Raw genomic sequence first — 22,301 nt, 5'->3', positions numbered from 1 at the left:
GGTCTGCAAGCCAGCTGCTGGTACCTGTGGCTAATTCATCATTACCTCTATGCCACGACTTCCTCTCTTATGCACTGGGTCTAAACATCCATCTCACGGGGCAGCTGCAAGGATTGTATGAGAATGTACTTTACATGCAAAATGCTTACTTAGCTCAGTGCTGGGCTTCTGGAACCTCTTTGGCCTCTTCCTCCTCCTTGTTTATCTTCCTTGTTAAAATCATTGCAAGGATGTCCATACCCAGGAAATCGCCACCCCTGGGGTGTATTTCGGGAGCTACTCCTGGTGGAAAGGCCACTTGGGCTCCACTTCCTACTATGGCTAGGGTTCCTTGCTCTCCTCTTAAAATAAAGGAGGGGGGCTGCGTGTCTCTTCCACCACAGGACTTAGCGCCTCATAGGTGTGCAATGTCTCTTTGCCATTGTTAATGCTGATTATGATAATGAGCCTGATGAGGAAGAGAGGGAAGAAAACAGCTCAGTGTTTTCCTCAGTAAGTAGCGAGAACAAACCAGTGCCCAGCTTCACAGTTTTACGGATGCACACAGTATCTGATCATCTAACCACAGAGCCTCAGTCATGGACCACGTGTGTGTGCGGCGCTTTGAAGTTTACACAGTTCCCACATCCCTCTCCAGTCTCACTGCATCGCTGTCGCATTGGGGTTCCTCAAACTTTGCTAACAGAGGATCACAAACCAGGCGGCCTACGACAGAAATCTACATCCTCACTATCTGGAGGGAGGAGTCCAAGGTCAGGGGTCAGTGGGTAGGTGGTACCAGGAGCAAGGACCTGTCCCAAGGTCCTTGGCTTGTAGGTGGCCAACTTCTCCCTGCGTGCCTTCCCATCATTTTCCGTCTAAGTGTTTCTCTGTGTACTCTAATTTCCCCTCTTTATAAAGACACTGGCTGTCCTGCGCTAACGCCCACCCTCATGACCTCATTTAAACTTGACTGAGGACCCTACTAAGGGTTAGCAAGGTCTTCCACGAGAAGGACAAAGTTTAATCCAGGACACCAATCAAATCCAGGTTTATTATCACTTTCTTAGATAAAGGAACAGTGTTCAGAAGTGCATATTTGCTGTCCCCAGAGTATAAAAATATGGTCCTGACTCTCAGGTCTCCTGGCTCCTGAATTCATGTCCTCCACTGCAATGGAAGGTCAGCATACCCACACTCACTCACCACCCACCGGGGGTATGTTGAGGCAGGAAGGTCTCAGCCGTGGCCAGCACAGTGACCCTCAGGGTGGCCCTCACAATATGCCCTGCTCCTCAGCCCCATTGCCCACCCATTCCTGGTGTTGCTCTCAGCCTCCATGCCAGTCTCCTACTGAAGAGAAATCAAAACAGCACAAACAGGGGGACATACTGGCACATTAACCTACAGACCTGAGCAGGAAGGCAGTGGACGCACCCCCCCACTGCCCCTGCCTCTGTGCCCAGGCCATGCTGCTCACCCTCCCTCCCAGCCCAGTCCATCCCACCCCTCCTACCCACAACCACACTCCCTCCTGTTCCCCTAAGGAGAAGCCGTCCTGGGACCACATAGCGTGGCAGCTCACGTGTGACTTGCTGTCTTCTTGGCCTGAGTCCAAGAAAATCACAGAGAAGAGGCAGAAAATTAAACAAATCTCTCTGCAATGGAAGCTATTTGCTTCTTCCATCCTGGCATCAGCCCTCTGGGGGACCGGGACTAGGCTAGAGATACAACTCTTTGTCTAGGACGACAAGCCAGGGCTGGAATCTCATGCAGACCCCACTGCCCAGTGCTAAAGGCCACACTGTGGACCTATGGTGTGAGTAGGCACTGGGGCACTTGGGAGGAATCTGGACACCCTTCCCTCCTTCCCCCACATCCGCACACCTCCCCTGCACAGGAGTGGCCTGAGTCACCAAGGAAGTGTTTCCCACCACAGGAGGAATGTGTCTATGCAAACCTGCACACGCATGTATGCACTGCCTCACAAACATGCATGACCACACAGGATATGTAAGAGGCAGGAGGCAGCTGGGTTAGCACAGGCAAGCAGCCTCTCCCCACCAAGCTGTCTTCTGGGGGCAGCCCATCCTGGGGCCTTCTTCCCTATTTTCGCTCTTACCCCAAGATGGAACCCCAGTTGTGACCCTTCCTAGGTGGGACACACTGGAAGGGCAAGAAGATCCTGCCATTATGCTCCCTTTGGCATAGCCCAAGACCCAGGGATTGGATTCAGAAGGCCCAGGGGTGGAAGGAAGACCTGCCTTGGTATACAAACTGTGGGAGGTCACAGCTAAATGGTGCCAATTGTACTTGGCCCCCACCTCAAAGCAAGCCCTTGGTTGTCAAGTCCTAATGTTCCAATCGTGGGTTTTAACACTGATGAAGACATTGGTGGGGAAACAGTCATTCTGAGCAGGGTACCAAAGTCCAAATGAAACCCATCGTCCTAGGAAACCAAGCCAAACCCTGAGGTCAAAGGCTATCATGAACGCTCCTATAAGTCCAGAAAGATGCTTGGCTATGTGTGGTTTTCAAAACAGTTACAGCTCACCATATAAATATGGTGTGGGCGGTGCCAAGGCTACAAGACTAATGGAACTTGGAACACGGTCCCATTCCCAGAAGCTCTAAAGAGGAGGGGCTAGAGATGGGAAGGATGAGGAACCAGGCACTCGGAACTTTTGTCATGACAGTAGCAAGAGGAGGTACGTGGGAATTCCAATGGAGAGAGAGAATATCTGGACACCAGAAAATGACATTTGAGAAGGACCCCAAAAGATGGGTGAGGTGATCCCAGGAATGGGGGCTGAGGGATGACTGAAAGGTTATATTTTCCTGGAGAGTAGAAACAATAGGAGCAAATGTTGGAAGGCTTTAATCCCAATTTTCTATAAATCACCAAGCGACATTGCAGTAATGCTCCATCCCCGCATCTCCTCTTCTGTGAGGCAGAAAGATACACGAGAGGCTCCGAACACGGGCAGCTTTACCCAAGGCTGTGGCCCATTGACAGCCCCAGACCTCATATGCTCCAGTGGACTTGGACCTGCTCCAGGAATCCGGCACAGCTGAGAGAAGAATCAGCAGCCTCCGTTGGCCCCATCAGCAAGTGAGTGTCAGGGCCCTTGAAGCTTTAACATTACCTCTCTTCCTCCCGGCAGATAATCCCAGTGACTGGCCCCCGGGAAGGGGGCACCAAGGTCACCATCCGAGGGGAGAACCTGGGCCTGGAATTCCGGGACATCGCTTCCCACGTCAAGGTGGCCGGCGTGGAGTGCAGTCCTTTGGTGGATGGCTACATCCCTGCAGAGCAGTAAGTGGAACCTGAGATGCCGGAAAGAGCCCCGGGGAGGGAGGCTACATCAGTGAAGGTTGGGTATCCCCCATTCAAAATACTTGAGACCAGGAGTGTTTTGAATTTTAGATTTTTTTTATATTTTTGAATATTTGCATGTACATAATGGGATATTTTGAAGATGACATTCAAGTCTAAATAAGAAATTCACTTTTCTCATACACCTTACCCACAAAGGCTGAAGGTAACTTTATGTGATATTTTTAATAGTTTTTGTGGGCATGAAACAAAAGTTTCATGGTGTAAAAATTTCACCTCGTGACATCATGTCAGCGCTCAACCTATTGTCAGATATTGGAGAATTTCAGATTTTGGATTTTTAGCTGAGAGATGCTAGGAACATCCTGGTCATCAACAGACAGTTTCAGAGTTGTGGTGGCAGAAAAGGAGAATGCCCCTAAACTTCTAGGGGGCTGGGGATAGCCCACAACTCCGAACCACCTGCACTGGCTAGCTGCCATACTTGAGACAGCGTACAGAAGGGAAGGGAAGTAGCTGGAAGAGAGAGTGGGCACAGGGTACAAGTGAGACATAGCAAGCATCCCAGCCTGCTGGAATGTGAGCTCAGTTCCCTCTGCTGTGTCTGCAACCCTCACTTGTGTGCTGATCCTGTGTTACTCTCCAGGGAGGCTGAAAATGATTCCACACCTACTCTTAGTCCTTTTTGTGTTCTTTTTTTTTTTTTTTTTTTTTGCAAACTGGCCCACCGGAGGCCTTCAGCATGATCAGCATGTGACCTTGACCTCTCAACCCACCTAGTGGAGGAGATGAGGAGATTTGTGAGTCGGGTATTGCCTCGTAAATAAGTAAACACTGTTTTCCAGCCCAGCAAACACAACTATGAGATGTTTGCCAGTAGAGTAGCATCTGTATTCTGTAGCATTCTTGTGACTCCTTCAGAGTGCAACCTCATCACCAGACCCATGTGCATGAGTTATTGGGTCTTGGCAAGGCCTCCCTTAGGGACATCATCAGTGCTATGTGCATTTCTGCTGGCTGAGTCTTGCCTGGATTTAGTGATTCTGAATTCCCAGGATTTCCATCAGGGTCTCCCCAAGGTGCTCATAGGAGACCCTGAGGATTTAATGCTCCAGTCTTGGTAGGACCCACTTTCCTGGCTATCATTGCTCAGGTACCAAATGATCTTTCTGTGGCTTCTACAACTTTCTGAGGCCTTCTTAGAACCCAACCAAAGCAGGTTATTACGAATATATTACGATTTGGGGAAGTTTAATATACCCTACTCTAGATGTAGACATCAAAAATACCACATCAGGTATTGAAAATATTATTACAAAGCCACATGATTCAAATGCTGCAGATATTAGTCAGCTTTATGGAATGAGACAGAATACCCAGGAAATAATCCCACTTCTGATATATAAAAATTTAGTATATGATGAAGGTGATGATTCATACTAGCAAAGCAAGGCAAGATCATTGAGTAAATGATGCTGGTTAAGACATTGGAAAAAGTACAATATTGGGTCCTTATCTCATATTACACACCAGAATAAATTCCAGCTGGATTAAAGAATTAAGAGTAAAAAATGCAAATGTGAAAGGATTAGAAGGAGATACAGGTGAAAATTTATTTGATTTCAGGAAGAGGAAGTTGTTCTAAGTATAACTGCAAAAGAAAACATTATAAAGGAAAAGATTAGGGGATTTGAGTATCTAAAAATTTTTAAATTGCACATCAAAAATCATTGCAAGCAAAATGAAAATGTGACTGATAAACTGGGAGCATGGTTATGACCTACCACAGTTAATAGATAGGTTTTCTTAACAGATAAAAAAGGCTTTATAAATAAAAGGCAAATATCAGAAAACGAGCAAAGTACATGAGTGTACAACTCACAAGATTCACCAAGAACCAAAAGCCTTAGAAAATGCAAAGTAAAACAGTGGGGAGCAGTTTTAAAAAGTCAATGGCCAGTGTAGACGAGAAGCATGGGGCGTACGAGGCTCATTTCCTCATGGTAGGGCAAAGGGTGTAAATTGGGACAAACTGTCTAGAAGGCATTTGGAAATAGAGGGTCAAAAGTCTTCAGCCTAGCCACCACACTTGTAGCACATTCTCCAAACAAATGTTTATTTGTGTGAATGTTCATTTTGGTTGTGTTTACATAGCAAAAATTCAGGAGTGATTGGTATATCTAAAATTAGGGGATTTGTCAATTCAGTCAATTATTGCACAGATGCTCCTTGATTTCTCTGATGAGGTCATATGGGCCGATAAATGCATCATCAGTTGAAGATATTGTGAATTGGAAATGTGTTTAATATACCCAACCTACTGACTCTTCTAGCTTAGTAGCACACAATAGCAGAGTATCAGTTATTTCTCCTTGTGATCATTATTGACTGGAAACCCATCTCACTGCCTCTGTGTAGCATTACAAGGGAGTATTCCAGGGCTTGTTGCTAGATAAGAAAAAGATCAAAACAATGCAGAATTCCAAGTACAGTTTCTACTGAGTGGGTATCACTTTCACACCATCATAAAGCTGAAATATTGTTAGTCAAGCAATCATAAGTCAAGAACCATCTGTGTATGTATGGGATAGTAAACTACCCAGCCATTAAATCTGATACTCTAGAAGAATCATGGCTAGGCATCGCGTCAAGGTATATTTAGAGAGAACACAGGCTACCAAGCAGCATACAGTTTCTAATTAATTTCGTGAAAGAAAAGCAATACTGAAAGAAAGAAAAACAACGCAGACGTTGAAAATGGATGTCTCTGAGTGGTGCAATTGTGTGGGAAGAATTATGTATATATGACAAGTGTTTTCAGTACTTTTCATATTTTTTTACACTGAAAATGTAACTGGACAGACAGGTGTATAGTTTTGCAAGACCTTTCCTTAGAAGTTCTTTCTAAGAGAAACACAGAACCTAGAAACTATAAAGTAAAATAACAACCAATTTAGCCATTCAGATACCTTTAAACTTTCGCTTGGCAAAAGACATTGAGAACGAAGTTGAAAGATGATAAGTGGGCAGAAAATAATTGCAATATTTATGACAGACAAAAGTCTGTACTCCTAGTTCAAAAGGTTCTACAAAGACATTTCAGCTGCAAAATAGAAAGGGCTTCAATAGAAAAGTCAAAGTCAAGAATATATAGGATCAAAACACACAAACCTACATGCAGCCTCACTAATAATCAGGGAGATAAAAAGTACAATGAGGTCTTCGCTCCCTAGTATACTGGAGAAACTCTCAAAGGATTGCTGATATCTAGTATTGGCTAAGAGCGGGCCACTGATTGAAGTACAGATTGGAACGGCCCTTTTTGGCGCGTTATTTGCCTCTGCCCGTCGGTGTTTCTTACATAAACTAATTTTTTTCTCTTTTTATGTTATTTTATTTATTTATTTCGTGGTACTGGGAATGGAACACAGGGGCTTTCTACCTCCAGGATACACTCCCAGACCTGTTTTTTATATTTTATTTCGAAATAGGGTCTCACTAAGTTGCTAAGAGCCTCGCTAAGGAGCTGAGGCTGGCCTCAGGCCTGCACAATCCTCCTGTCTCAGCCTCTCAAGTACTTGGATTACAAGCGTGCACCACCACACCTGGCTAGCACTGCTCTCTTTTTAAGTGGTGACTTTGTCACTTGGTTCATTTACTCTCTCTAAAGAATATGTCATTACATAAACTATTTAATCCAGCACATTCCCTCCTTGGAAGTTTAGTCTAGCAGATATACAGCACATATGGATGTTTCTTTAAGTGTGTTCATTTTTTCAGGAAACAAATTGGGATAATTAAGTGATCATCAATAGGAAAATGGTTACATAAATGACTGGGTAGTCACAGTGGGAAATACTGTGAACCTGTCGAAAGGCACAGTTATGGACAGAGTAACCTGAAGGGAAGTCCATGCTACACTGTTGGGTAGACACAGGTATAAGAATAGTGGGGCACGTTATGCTTTGGTTTAATCTTAAAAATCACATATGTTTCTTAATTTATGTATACTCATTTATAATTGCATGTATGAGTGTAAATATATAATTTGTTTATATTTATACACATAAAACATACGCACACATATGTGTATGTATGTACATACAGATGTCTCTCAATATCCATGGGGGATTGATTCCAATACCTCCTGCAGGTACCTAAGTCTGTGGAAACTCAACCCCGTTCTATGAAAAGTACAGTATTTACAAGAAGCCTATGCATGACCTCTTTGCTTTAAATCATCTCTAGATTACTAATAATACTTAACATAATGGAAATTCTATGTAAATAAGTTTATACTGCATTGTTTAGAAAATAGTGAGGAAAAATTTGCACATGTTCATACAGATCAAAATTTTTTTGTATTTTTGATCCGTTGTTGGAATCCACAGATATGGTTCTCATAGATATGGAGGGTTAATTGTATCCATATTTGGGCAAATTGCCTAGGGGTTTTGTGCCTCAGTTTCTTTATTTACAAAATGGGGAAGAGATATATTTATCTATAATAAATATATGTGCATGTGTGATATATATACATATATATAAACATATGTATATATATGTGTGTGTGTATATATATATATATACATACAGAAGCTGGGCTTGCTGGGAGCAGGCAGTACATGACTGAGGCAGCCCAGCACTGGGGACCAAAGAGCTCCCAGGCAAAGACCTGAGAGCCTCATGTCAGCTCCAAGTTTTGTGTCTGACTTGCTGTGGAGAATGGACCCTTCACTTTAATTCTCTGGGATCTGCCAGCTATTTCCTAGGCTAGTTGGCTGAAACATTCCCACCACTCATGCTAATAACAATTGAATGGACGGTCATGAATTAAGGACTAAGTCCCTGGGGTCAGAACACTTGGGTCCTCTCCCAGGGCCTCTCTCCCTTAAGAGTTTCCTCATTTCCTGAGAACCAAGGAGTAGCCCTGCAGGCAGGAATTAGGTGTGTCTTTCACACTCACTGAGATCCTACAGCCTCTCAAGGGGCCTGGCTGGTGCTATGGGCCCAGGGTTGGGGTGGGTGCCCTATGGCATCTTGGGGGCATCCATGGGGGTCTCTCCTCTCCTCTCCTCTGCAGGATCGTGTGTGAGATGGGAGAGGCCAAGCCCAGCCAGCACGCGGGCTTTGTGGAAATCTGTGTGGCCGTGTGTCGGCCGGAGTTCATGGCCCGCTCCTCACAGCTCTATTACTTCATGGTGAGTACTGGCCACCAACCACCAACCATCATTGCTGGGCCCCTCTGTACATCTGGGCAAATGCAGGGCAACAGGATTATGGGAATCCTGTCCTATAGTCATGGGAGCACAGCCTTCAAAGCCAACAGGATCCAGCCTGAAAGAAGCCCAGTGAGTTGTGACTGGCTGTATGGTGCTAGCCAAGTTGCTACAACCCTTGAGTCCCAGGGTCCCTGTGTGCGGGAGTGATTGAGTGGCGTGGTAGGTGGAGAGAGCACCCTTTACACGTGGAAGCTCAGCTTCTTCATTTGAAAATGGAGATAATCTGGGTGCCATGATGCCTGTAATCCCATTATTTGGGAGTCTGAGATAGGAGTATCTCAGGTTCAAGACCAGCTTCAGTGACTTAGCAGGATCCTGTTTCAAAATAACAAGGGCTGGGGGTGTAGTTCAGAGGGAGAGTGCCCCCAAGTTCAATCCACAGTGGAAGGAAAGAAGAAAAGAAAGAAGGAAGGAAGAAAATGGGGTTAATAATAGCATCTACCCCATGATATTGTGAAAATTACATAAAATCTATTTATTTCTAATACAATTTGCCTATCATTATCTGTAATTGCCAGCCTTGCTGCTGTGCAGTGGCCTCGGCCGGCTCACTCACGCCCATCCTGCCCACACCATCTCCCCCACTTCCCATCCCATTCCCATGACCGCTGTAGGTCTCACCCCCAGCCCTTCTGTCCTTAAATTCTCTCCAGTCTCCCTGCAAAGGCTGCCCAAGAACTGTTCTGGGGGGAGGGACTCTTGGAACCTCTCGGCCTTGTGATTACGGGGTGGTAAAGATAGGAGCACATTCCCCACCACACAGGCCCATGATTTCCAAACCAAATTCTCAGATAAATGACAGCCGTGGTGCTGGAAGCCCCTTGGGATGCTGAGCCTCTTTGGGAGCTGGAAGCCTGAAGTGATGGCCTTAGTGCCTGGGCCTCCAATACCCTGCAGTACTGCCATGGGGACTCCTGCTTCTCTGCCTTTCTCCTTCCTTCCTCCCTCCATCCTGTCCTCCCTCCCATCCTGTCTTCCTTCTTTCCTCCTGGCTCTTCATCCTTCCCCCTTCAACTGGAGGCCATTTATCACCTTGCACAATACCGCTCACTAGGTTTTCCGATAAATACTTGTTTAATTCAATTGGATGTTCTCTTGTAATTTGACAGTCCTGGCTGCGGGGACTCTGATGGTGGTGAGAGCAGGCACATCCTCTCAGGGCCTGCAGTTTGAGACAGATAACATCAATCATGTGAGGACTTCAACATAGTCTTAGGGATGGGGCCATAGCTCAGGGAACTGCAAGCAGAGGCACCTCCCTTCCTTGGCCTGCTGCAGGACCCCTCCCCTGAACCCCCTCACCTCTAGGAAAAGCAACCTCCCTTCTGGACTAAATACACATGGATGAGTCGGGCGTGGTGGTGCACACTTGTAATCCCCGCGCTTGGGAGGCTGAGACAGGAGGATCTCAGATTCGAAGCCTGCCTCAGCTACTTAGTGAGGCTTTCAGCAACTTAGTGAGACCCTGTTTCCAAATAAGTATAAAATAAGTCCTGGAGTATAGCCCAGAGGTAGATAGCCTCTGGGTTTCACCCCCCAGTACAATAAATAAATAAATAAATACACATGAATGAAACTCCCTGGGCATCAAGTTTGACATCTGGCGTTACCTGGGAGCCGAGGGAATAGGAGGAGACCATGGCCCTGCCCTCCCATAGCTTTCATTCCCACCAGCCTGTTTCTGGACCTTGCTCTCTGGCAGTGGCCCCATAGGGTGGTACCAGGTCAGTGCCAGGTCAGCCTCCATTTTTCTAAGCTGACATTCCCTTGGAGCCTTGGCTGCCTCGGCTGTGTCCCCCATGCGCATCTCACCTCTGTGGCCAACCCAAAGACCACAGCTGCCTTGACATCTCCACGTGGCCCATCCGGGCCATCACCCCATGAACAGTGCATCCTCTGCTCTGGCCCATTTCTGCAGGAGGCCTGACTCCCAGAGTCGGCGGATGGGGATCCAGCTTCCCTTGGTCCTGATGTTTATCATCACCACAGGCCTCCTTAAACCTTCCCCTGCCTTGGGCTGCGCCCATTGTACCCCATCTACCTCCATGGGAATGGCATTTCATCATAGGGGCCCCACCTCCAGGCTCCCCCTGCATCTAAGACACTGTTGGAGTTCCTGGGTCTGGCCCAGTCTGCAAATTCTATCTCTCCAACCTCAGCCTTCCTTGATCCCTTTTCTTCTGTCTCTTCCCCACATGCACCCCGCCACCTCCTCCCCCTTCTTCAGAGCCCTGCCCTCCCCACTCCTAGAGACCTGTGCTGAGAGGTCACAGCCTTTGCCCCCCTGCCCTCTCGGGGTCCTGGTGTCTCCTGCAGGGCACTTGGTGTCTTCCTTTGGGCCCAGCTCCTTTTCTCAGACCAGAACACCTGTACATGTGAAGTCAGGGCCTTTATTTCTTTGCATCCTCCACAGTGGGCAGTCACCTCTTACCTGAACGTGCGTACTAGATTCTCCTGGGGAGGGGGCCTGGAGCCTCCTGCCCTCCCAGCCAAGTCAGACTTCACAGGGGAGGCATAGCATTAGCTTGCCCAGAAGCTCCCAGGCATTCCAACACACAGCAGGGCCGAGGACGGGGGCCTAGAAGGGCCAATGTTGATTTCATAGCGACCATGTACCCCTTGTCTCCGTCATCTGTTCTAATTGTTATAAAATACCCACATGGTAGACACAGGTGTCACGGGGCTGCACGTTTCCCTCAGTTTGTGTCTCCCGAAAAGAAAGATTCCATCTCGGGGAGACACATAGGGTGAGTGTAATGGGTCCGGAAGCAGAAAGAGAAAAAGGCGCCCCCTGGTGAGATTTTGTGCTGTCCAGAAATCCCACCTCTCTTCATGCACAGTAATTTGGGGTGATTGCTGCTTAATGAGACTGCACTCAATTCTCCATGTTGGAATTTTCCACTGGTGTCTAAAGCTGAAAGGTAATGGGCTGGAAGTATCTGACCACACTGGGGGTGGGGGCAATCTCTCTGTCTCTCCTCAGGGAAGCCCCTGCCTGTCCCATTCCTTCCCATACCCTGCTCGTTGCTAAGTAACTACCTAACAGTGGGAAAGTTATCCCTGCCCTCAGGACCCCAGTTCTGCCAGCAGTATTGTTTCTACTCTGGAGCAGGAAGTGATTGAGCTTAAGGTCTGAAGAGGAAATTTCAGGTGGGCATGGTGCCACATACCTATATTCCGGTATTTGGGAGACTTATGACTAGAGGATCACAGGTTTTAGGCCGGCCTCAGCAACTTAGTGAGGCCCTTAGCAACCTAGTAGGACCCTATTTCAAAATTATATATATATATATATATATATATATATATATATATATATATATATATTAGGGTGGGGTGGGGGGTTATAGAATGTTCCTGAATTCAGTCCCAGTACCAAAAAAAGAAAAAAGGGGAGAGAAGCTTCCTGGAGGAAAGTGGTGGGTTAAAGGGTTCAGGAGTCCTCCACTAAGAGACCACCAGGGTATATGCAATCACAAGAGCTTTATTTTGGGGAATCCAGCATTCTGGGGTACATCAGCGCACGAGAAGAGATGACACCCCAAAATGGTGGCTCGCAGGCCTTTTAAGGGTGTATGGGGGAGGTAGGGGATTTCCTAAATCCTAGGGGTGGGGTGTCCTGACCTTTTTGTTGATTGGTGAAGTTTGAGGTCTGAGCATTAACATAGGGCTCTTCGGCTCTTCATTAATGAACATACCTGCCTGAGTCAGGTCACCTTTAGGCCTAGTCCTCCTGAAGAGGAATCTGAGCCTGTCATGGCGTCCGCGTGGATGGAATCCGCGAGGTTCTTCAGTGGGCAGGCAAGATTTGTCCAAGGCAGACTCTGATTTCCACGTGGATCATGAGTAGTGGGTGCTGCTCCTGGCATGACTCTATCAAAAGATAAGACTGGAGGGAAGGAAAAAGAAAAGGCCTAGGAGGAGCGCTGAGCAGAGAGGCCTCGAAAAGACAGTGCCATTCACAAGGCTAATAGGCACTAGTCATATGGATCCCAAAGAGTCAAAGACTTGAGGGACATCTCTGAGGGTGTGCCCTGGGGGCCACGTGTCCACTTGGAAAATCTTCGTGGGAAAAGGGATGGTGCTGGGTACCTTGGCCTCCTCCTCTGGCCCCAATTTGCTCTCAAGTTGAGTCCCCAGAGCCTCAAGAGTTACTGGTGGAGCTGAGGGAGGGGCCCAGGGACCAGGAGTCTCCTCTGAGAGACAAGAAGGGACAAAATTTCCAGGTCATGCTTCCAAGCATCTTGGAGCCTCATTGCTCAGCTATGTGGCTTGCAGGTGACAAGGCCCTGGAAAGCTGGTTCCTCCGGGGGTGTGTGGTGACATTTCTTCCTAGTACAAGATTCGGGTCTCTCAGTTTTCCTCCAGAATCAGGCCCATCTCTGACACGTGTGGCTCACTCGCCTGAAATCCAAATGCCAAGGGCGTAGATTAACGCTCCTGGCCTTGTCACCAGCTCTGTCCCCGGAGGCCTCCAGGTGGAAGAGGCTTCTCCTTTCCCCTCTGCCTCCATTCACAAAGCCACATGAGGAGGGGGCAAATAACGCCAGATTTGATTTCCCTGCAAACCCACCGTGAAATATTTATGAAGCATGGCTTGAATAATTAATAGTCTCTCACAACTCTGAAACATGTCTATATAACATCCTCTCCCCACCCCCAGAAAGATGCTTCCCCAGGCCAGCTCACAGACAGACGCGCCACCCCTAAGCCCCTCTCTGCTCTTTCTGGGACTCCTCAGCCCACCTGCTGGCCAGCTGTACCCCAGGGCTTCTCAGACCAGCCCTGCCTCCTCCGAGCCAGTGTGCACAGATAGAGCCTCAGACTTTCTCTTCACAGTGGGACAGGAGACCATTTTGAAAGGCACCAGCTACCGCAAGTCACAGAACAAGAAAATTGTCAAGGCTTTGGAGATCCGTCACTTTCTAGCTCAGCCTCCTGGTTTTGTGACTAGAGAGGTTAAATTCTTGTCCCAGGTCACATATTGTGAACCAGACAGAGCTGAGAAAGGGGTCTTTCCATAGCCTCCCCCCTCGCCCTTGACCAAGGATGAGCCTGTAACAGGTGGCAAGGTTTCAAACCAAGCCCAGGAACAGCTGGGCCAGAGCACGCGAGGAGGGCAGGCCAGGTCCATGGGTGCCCCTACCTGTGCACCCCGCTCTCGGGCCTGGGTGTATGCCAGGTGGGCGGTGGACGTGCCAGCTCCGCAGGGGCTCCCCTTCTCCTGTGAGGTGTCACCAGGAAGGCCTCCCCGGGGGGAATGTCCAGGCACGCTGAGAAGCCCAGTGGGTTCAACTTTGGTGCTGAATTCTTCAAGGGGGAGGGGGCTGGGGAAGGAGAGTGAAAATCTTCATTTAAATGCAGATACAGGCCTCTCACCTGGGACTGGGGAAAGTTTTTCCATTAAAATGCTAATGAAAGAACAAACTGCAACTCCAAATCCCCAGCTCTCTGGGCTCCTTCCCTGCCCCCCTGCCCAGCCTCCTCCTCTGGTCCTCTTCCACAGGGGGGGCCAGCAGGGCTCCTCCCATGCAGCTGACCCACGCAGTTGACCCGTCTTTGAGTTTCCCTCTCCCGCACCATTGCTCTGGCCACTGGGCGCCTGGGCCGGCTCTCCAGAGATGCCGTGGAAGGAACAAGTTACCTTCCCCTAAAGCAATGGAGACTGTAGGGAACTAGAGCTCCGGGTCAGGGCTCCAGCATCCTGCTTTTTACCTATGGGGCCCTGGAAAACTTTAGCATCTAGGAATGTAAAATAGGTGATAATACTTGCTTTATAGAATTGATTGGGTTATTAAATAGGTGCCCATAAATATATATGTGTAACTATATACATAACTATAGGTGAAAATGTAAAGCCTAACATATAAAAAATGTATGAGGCAGCTATCATTACTGCTGTTATCACTAGAGACTTCCAAACTCTCAGGATCTAGAACTCCCTGATTTGCACAAAAATAAGAAAAGCAGCTCTTTGGGAGGCCACCGGGAGGGATGATTCTGGAGGGCAGCTTGGTGGTGGGCTCCAGGCACTGATTCTGGTCAGGCCAGGCCACCTCCCCCGCACCCAGCTGTACCTCAGGCCCCCTGTTTCCCACACAGACGCTGACGCTCTCAGACCTGAAGCCCAGCCGGGGGCCCATGTCCGGGGGCACCCAGGTGACCATCACAGGCACCAACCTGAATGCAGGCAGTGACGTGGTGGTGATGTTTGGGAAGCAGCCCTGCCTCTTCCACAGGTAAGGGGTCCCGGGGAGGGGCTAGGCAGGTGCCACCTCAGGGCAGGCCTGGGTTCCGGGAGAGGATGGGGTAGGGCGTGGGCTGCCAAAATCAGCAACTTGGGCTAACTCTTGGAAGTACTTCTTTCCTAAGAAAGTGGGTGTCGGTCAGGCTTGGTGGCGCACCCTTATAATCCCAGGCTGAGACAGGAGGATCGCAGTTCACAGCCAGCCTCAGCTACTTAGTGAGGCCCTCCACAACTTAGTAAGACCCTGTTTCAAAATAAAGAATAAAAACAAGGGCCAACAAGGCAACCTAAAGGAGGAGAAAGGAGGGAGGAAGAGGAAAATCTCTAAAACACACAATGTACTCAAACATATCGAAGTCAACCACTAGGCCAAGCAAGGGAAGGAGGGACGGGGAGGGAATGGGGTGGGAATTGGGTAGGGGTTAAATCAGTGATGTACACATGTATGTACACACAAGTTTTTTACCACAATATGATGTATGAATATAATGCACCAATAAAAATTAAAAAAATAAAAAACAAGGGCTGAGAGTATAGCTTGGAGGCAGAATGCCCCTGGGTTCCATCCCCAGCACCAAATATATATATGGGGGGTTGTCCCATCTATTGCCCCTCTTGTCCCACTCTCCCCAGAGCCCGGGGCCCAGGCAGCGGAGCCAGGCAGGAGGCTGTCAGGGAAAGGGCTCGAGGAGGTGAGAGTGTCCCTGGAGAAGCAAGATGGGATGTGACAGATGGAAGATCAGAGCAGGCCAAGGCTTGCCTCAAGATTGTTAGGAGAGCAATTACTCGACACTTGCTAAGATGGTAAGGCAGACTCAGTTCAGGACTGTGAGAGCTGTGGCTACTGTCACAGTGTGGAAGAGCCAGAGCTCACTCCAGGCAGCACCACAGCAGAGAGTTCTCAGCCAACAGAATGAGGGGTTCAGGGACTAGGATGGAGAAGTGCTTAGGGGAGATGGTGAAATTCGGGGAAGTTCTTGCTGAATGGCCATGACAGAATTCTTGCCGTAGATCAGCCAGGGTGGTCAGCTATTAAAGGGGGATTCTCACCAGACCCAAGGAAGAGGCCCCTTGAAAGGCTAGCTCAAGCCAGGCATGGCAGACAGCACACCTGAGCTGAGAGTATAATTCAGAGGTAAAGTGCTTTGGGGTTCAATCCTCATTACCAGAAGAGGGGGGGAGGGGAGAAGGGAGAGGGGAGAGGAGGAGGAGGAGGAGGAGGAGGAGGAGGAGGAGGAGGAGGAGGAAAAGTAGGCTCAGAAGAGCCTGTCTAAAGCCTGATCAGGCCGGGTGTGGTGGTGCACGCTTGTAATTCCTGCACTTGGGAGGCTGAGACAGGAGGATCGCACGGGTCCGAAGCCAGCCTCAGCTACTTAGTGAGGCTTTCAGCAACTTAGTGAGAACCTGCTTCCAAATAAAATATTTAAAAAAAGGTCTGGGATTATAGCCCGGAGGTAGAAAGCCTCTGGGTTCCACCCCCAGTACCACAAAAAATAAAAATTAAAATAAATAAATAAATAAAGCCTGATCAGGAAGAAGCTCTATCCCTGGTTCTTGAGCTTTACCTCTGGTCTGGAGCAGCACTCACCCCTTACCTGTGAGGGGGGGATAACCCAGGACCACCATCCCCCTCAACACCCAGGAGCCCAGTGCTCTGCCTACCCCTTTGCAGGCGATCTCCATCCTACATTGTCTGCAACACCACATCCTCAGAGGAGGTGCTGGAGATGGAGGTGACTGTGCAGGTGGACAGGGCCAAGATCCGCCGGGACCTGGTATTTCAGTACGTGGAGGACCCCACCATCGTGCGCATAGACCCGGAGTGGAGCATCATCAGGTAGGAGCTGCCCTGAGCTCACCTTCATACCCTGGGCCTCAGTTTCCTCACTCCAATTCTCACAGCCAAAGAGAGTTCTGGGGGGCCCAGCCTGCTCTGTTGACTGATAAACTGAGGTTGATTTTAAATACTACCAAATGAGACATCCTTTATGTGATGGTTCCCTCCTTCCACTGGGAGCCCCTCTGTGCAGGACTCAGCCTGCAGGCCAAGCTCTGACCACTAGCACCCGCTCCCCATATTTGTAACCTTTCCTCTACTATCAACTCCTGGACCTTGTCCTTGCTTTTTCCCCAAATGTCCAGCAGGAATGCACCAAGTAGATATCACAGAAGGCAGAAACCAGGTTTTTGATGCTGTTATAAAAAGACTCTGGGATAGAGAGTCAAGGGCCCTTTTGCCACTCACCTTGGACAAATCAGTAACTCTGGCTCAGCCATCACCTTCAGTCAAGTCACACACACTATTCCTGGCCTCCACCTTTTGAGCTATTGGCCTGAGGATTTACAAACTTCAGGATCTCCAGAGTCTCTGCAGTGGTGCATCTCCCATCAGAGGTGGAGCTGCAGGTGGACAGCATGTGTCTGCTTTCCCAGTCCTTGGAGGGGTCATGCAGATGAGAAAGTGCTACAGGGAGCATCCTTCTGCGGAGCCCATTGAGATCACTAGGAAAGTGCTGTAGGGGCCCATGGGGACCAGAACAAGACCTTCATAGTTACTTCCCCTCCTTGGGGCTAGGGTACCGCTTCTATCAAGTCCCTCCCAGAGCAGCCAAGAAAATTACATAAAATGCAAAATCACTGCACAGGAAAGTACCTGTGCACAGGGACGGAAGCAAGTAGGTATAACACAAAGAAGCATTCTCTGTGGGCAGAGGCAGTAACAAGTCTAGTCCAGGAAATAATCTTTAAACCAGGAGTCCCTGGGCCAAATCGGGTTGTCCATCAGTTTTTATAAATAAAGTTTTATTGGAGCACAGCCAGGCTCATTCAGTCTGTATGGTCTATCGTTGCTTTCTCACTACACTGGCAGAGTTGAGGAATCGTGACAGGGACCATATGGTCCATGGAGCCTAAAATATTTAGTGTCTGGCCTTCCCAGGGGAAGGGCAGCTTGGCTGCTGAGGAGCTGTGTGGCTGTCCACAGTGGTCACTCTTTAAGGCCCTTTGAGACGCTTTAATTACGATCTTGACACAGATGAAGAAAGTAAGGCACAGAGAAGAGAGGACAGGCTATAAGAGTCAGGCTCCGCCCAGAGCCCGGTGAGTCAAGGGGGTTGACATCACCCCTTGGGCCTCACCCAAGATGGTCTGCAGCTCCCGGAAGAAATCACAGCCACGTTTAATTCAGGTCTTTTTCATGTCATTGTCAAAAAAAAAAAAAAAATCAAGGTGTCGTCCTCCCTGGCATTCAGCAGCCATCTCCACGTCATGTTCCCATCATGAGGGAAGTTGGAGAGGCATTCTGGGGCTGCCAGCCAGCTCCTGAGTGTTTTGCTTAGGTTAAGGAAGTCTGCCGATGGGGTGGGGTTCCACTGCTTACCAGCACCTGGGTGGCTCTGGAATGTGAGGGGCCTGACAGCTGCATGTGGAACTGGTGGTCAAAAAGACGCCAGAAGCTCCTTTAGACTGTTGCACTGCTTGGGCAGAAAAGCCTCTTTGGGTGTAACAGGAATCTTCTTGCTTACGTGTGTGTGTGTGTGTGTGTGTGTGTGTGTGTGTGTGTGTGTGTGGTGTGTGTAACTGGAAGTTTAAGTTGGGCAGATAATTATTAGGTAGAAGTCAATGTGGGTGTGGGTGTCTAGGACTCTTACCCACCAAGCTTATAACTGGCTAACTTGCTAAGCCCTGTTTTAGACAAAAGGACTCTCCTCACTCTTCTGGAAGATGCTCCTTATCTGGCTCCCTTTCAGTACTCCCAAGGAAGATACAGCCATCACTGTACTGCCCTGCCCTCCCTGCCAGCTTCCAGGTCTCCCAGGGATGGGATAGTGGCATCCTTTGAGATGCTACACCAAGGCCAATCTCCCTAGTTCTCCCCATTGCTGGTCTCGTGCCCCCCAGGGTGTGGGAGAATCAAGTCCAGAGCATTCACATCTGCTCTCTGGAGGAGGTTTCTGAGCACCTGGGCTTGCTGCCTTTCCCAGAATCAGCCTCAGTAAAGTCTCCTGGAGGAAATCTTAGCACCTTGCCCAGGTGCTCATACCCAGGTGCTCATACCCAGGTGGCGGAGGTATTTGTGGTGACACTCTCTGTGGACAGAGGCAGTAAAATAAAACTTTCATTAGACAAAAACAATCATGAAAAAGGTCCTAAGAGTGGTGGCAGGGGTAGGGGTGGGCTCTGGGGCTGAGAAAGGCAGCTGGCTCACATTAGGGGACTTCTGAGAACAAAGGGGTGTGATGTCACTGGGCCTTCGAGTTAGAGAGTCCAAAATGCTTGGCAAAGAAGGCCAGGGGTGTGTGATCACCACTACCTTCCACTTGGCTGCTGAGACTTTCATTTTTATTTTTATGAGCTCAGCTTGTCACACTTGTCCCCAGGAACACTGCTGTGCCGCCTGGTCACCTCTGTTCTTCCTGTCATAGCCCATCTTGATTACTATCATCATGGTCGGTTAGTGCCTTTGCTCTTCCTAGGCCATGACTCACACGCCTTTCTTTCTCTCCGGGCAGTGGAAACACACCCATCGCTGTCTGGGGGACTCACCTGGACCTCATCCAGAATCCCCAGATCCGAGCCAAGCACGGAGGGAAGGAGCACATCAACGTGAGTCTAGGGGATGGGGGCTTCCTAAGCACCCACACAGCTCCCTGTCCAGATACAGCACCCCTGGCACACGACACCCTGAGTCCTGGGAGGGCAGGATCGGGAGCACAACTGGAGGGCATTTTCAGCCCTTGGGGTACAAGCCTGGAGACCAGTTGCTTCTGGTGTTTCTGGGGTTGTGAATCCTTACTACCTTCTCCTTTCCACCCCACCACTGCTTCATAGTGTAGCACACGCCCTAGGCACAGACACACCTACTGTGGGCAAAGCCAGAGCCCAGTCACAGAGAATGATTCTCACTCCTGCAACCACAGTCCTTCCGTACGGACCCCATGCTCTCTGGACAAGCAGCAATACGCACCCATCAGGGTGCGGAGATGCAGCGCATCCTCTCCCCTCTCTGGCTCCTCCCACAGATCTGTGAGGTTCTGAACGCGACTGAGATGACCTGCCAGGCTCCAGCCCTCGCCCTGAGTCCCGAACACCACACAGATCTCACCGAGAGGCCAGAGGAGTTTGGCTTCATCCTGGACAATGTCCAGTCTCTGCTAATCCTCAACAAGACCAACTTCACCTATTATCCCAACCCCGTGTTTGAGGCCTTTGGTCCATCAGGAATCCTGGAGCTCAAGCCTGGCACCCCTATCATTTTAAAGGTAGAGCAATGGTGGGACAGACCGAGAGTCCAGAAACTGGGCTGTCAGAGGCTCACACTGCATCCTCTTTGGAAGTCCTCTGCCAGCCACAGCTTAGGTTTCCTTGGTGTATGACTCTTAAGTGAATTTTAACTTGTATCACCATTTGAATCGACTGGTAGTGATCGGCTACAACTCTGTGTTGAGAAGGACTCTGAGGTTGCATTCAAGATAAGCTGGAGCTAGAAACAGTGCTGCGAGCCTATAAGCCCAGTACTTAGGAAGCTGAGACAGAAGGATCGCAGGTTTGAGGCCAGTCTCAGCAACTTAGCGAGACCCTGTTTCAAAAGAAAAACTTAAAAAAAAATGTAGATTGGAGGTAGAATGCCCCTGGGTTAAATCTCCAGTACCCCCACCCCCAAAAAAGATAAGCTGAACAATCATTTGATTATTAATTTTCCAGTAGGAGGAAGAGAATGTTATCATACATGCTGTAGTCACCTGTTTTCTGTTACTAGCACAAAATACTTGAGGCTGGGTTCTTACAAAAGCAGTTTATTTAACTCACAGTTTTGGAGGCTGAAAGTCCAAATAGCATAGTGCTGGCTCCTATTAAGGCGTCGTTGTGGGAGCACGTGTGAGAGAGAGAGATTGCATGGTGAGACAGGAAGCTGGAGACAGGCAGGGGACAGTCATGACCTCCTCCTAGTTAAAGGTGCCACCACCTCTTAACAGTGCTGCACCAGGAACCAAGCTTCCAGCACATGAACCTTGGACCGAAAAACCACGCCCAGAGCACTGCACCTGTCAGATTCTCTGGACTGATCACTGATGGTGCACTGTCCTCCAGCTCACCTGCAGGATGGGGTGTCAGGATGGGAGAACATGGCATCCAGCCGGTAGCTGTGGTCCTGGCTGACTCAGGGTGGGAACTGGAGCTCTCCTGTCTATCCAGGGCAAGAACCTGATCCCCCCCGTGGCGGGGGGCAACGTGAAGCTGAACTACACCGTGCTGGTCGGGGAGAAGCCGTGCACCGTGACCGTGTCGGATGTGCAGCTGCTCTGTGAGTCCCCCAACCTCATCGGCAGGCACAAAGTGATGGTGAGCCTGGTGGGACCCCTTCCCGAGGGCAGCGGGCACAAAGGGAGCCTGGCGAGAATGGTTCCGTCACATCCCAGCCCCCAGGGCATTCCAAGAGGGATTCCGCCCAGCTACCCCACACCCCCAAGTCCTTCCTCCTCTCCCACTTCCTGGCTTGTCCCTTCTATTTTATATCCTCTTCTATATTCTGGTATAATGATAGGGCAGTGCAAAATTACACTAAAAGGCACACTAAGGGCCAGGTGTGGTGACACACGCTTGCAATCCCAGTACTCGGGAGGATGAGACAGGAGGATCGCAGGGTCAAGGACACCCTCAGCAATGTGGTGAGACTCTTAGCAACCTAGCAAGACCCTGTTTCAAAATAAAGTATAAAATGAGGCTGGGATGTAGCACCGAGGTAGAATGCCCTGGGTTTAATCTTCAGTAACACACACACACACACACACACACACACACACACACACACACACGGGCATGCTAAGTTATGTTACAGGCACAAGAGCCTTCAAAGAGGGCCACATTGGACTGGGGAGATTCATCTCGTGCCTCGGTCATCCACCCTGACAGTGGAATGGAGCTTAGGAAAGCTAGTCATGGATGTTGTGCCAACTCTCTTAAGGACCCAGTTGTGTGTCCTTTCTTTATTAAGATGTCAGGCGGGTTCCTGGGACGTGCAGACTTTTCTAACTGAGGGGTGACGTGTACCATCCACCCCCCTTCCCTGACCCGCATGCACCCTCCTCTGCTTCTACACCCTGATGAGGCTTCTCCTCTCTGGTCGCCACCCCTCATCCTGGCTGGGGGCTATTTCCCAGGCTGCTCTGCCCCCTGCCCCAGCTCCCTCCTGTCCCGTGTTTCCCCAGGCCCGTGTCGGCGGCATGGAGTACTCCCCAGGCATGGTGTACATCGCCCCGGACAGCCCGCTCAGCCTGCCCGCCATCGTGAGCATCGCGGTGGCCGGCGGCCTCCTCATCATCTTTATTGTGGCTGTGCTCATCGCCTACAAACGCAAGTCTCGTGAGAGTGACCTGACGCTGAAGCGGCTGCAGATGCAGATGGACAACCTGGAGTCCCGCGTGGCCCTGGAGTGCAAGGAAGGTACTGAGCCGGC

At 49.4% G+C, this 22,301-nt stretch overlaps 1 protein-coding gene across 1 annotated transcript in view; it reads left to right on the top strand.

Annotated features, from left to right (window-relative positions):
* PLXNA4 (plexin A4) overlaps nucleotides 1-22,301 on the top strand; it is a gene marked incomplete at both ends in the record, with an annotated part of 373,504 nt that overhangs the window by 305,455 nt on the left and 45,748 nt on the right. The window contains 8 exons of the mRNA XM_080701735.1: nucleotides 3,144-3,295; nucleotides 8,400-8,517; nucleotides 14,701-14,837; nucleotides 16,518-16,682; nucleotides 19,357-19,450; nucleotides 19,867-20,106; nucleotides 21,041-21,187; nucleotides 22,054-22,288. Coding sequence (XP_080557861.1) covers nucleotides 3,144-3,295; nucleotides 8,400-8,517; nucleotides 14,701-14,837; nucleotides 16,518-16,682; nucleotides 19,357-19,450; nucleotides 19,867-20,106; nucleotides 21,041-21,187; nucleotides 22,054-22,288 — 1,288 coding nt within the window. The remainder of the gene's footprint in view (nucleotides 1-3,143; nucleotides 3,296-8,399; nucleotides 8,518-14,700; nucleotides 14,838-16,517; nucleotides 16,683-19,356; nucleotides 19,451-19,866; nucleotides 20,107-21,040; nucleotides 21,188-22,053; nucleotides 22,289-22,301) is intronic.

The sequence above is a fragment of the Muscardinus avellanarius genome (assembly GCF_963383645.1).
Source record: "Muscardinus avellanarius genome assembly, chromosome: 9".
NCBI lineage: Eukaryota > Metazoa > Chordata > Mammalia > Rodentia > Gliridae > Muscardinus > Muscardinus avellanarius.
Note: the sequence above shows the minus strand (reverse complement) of the source record. Positions and strands in the feature narration are given on the sequence as shown.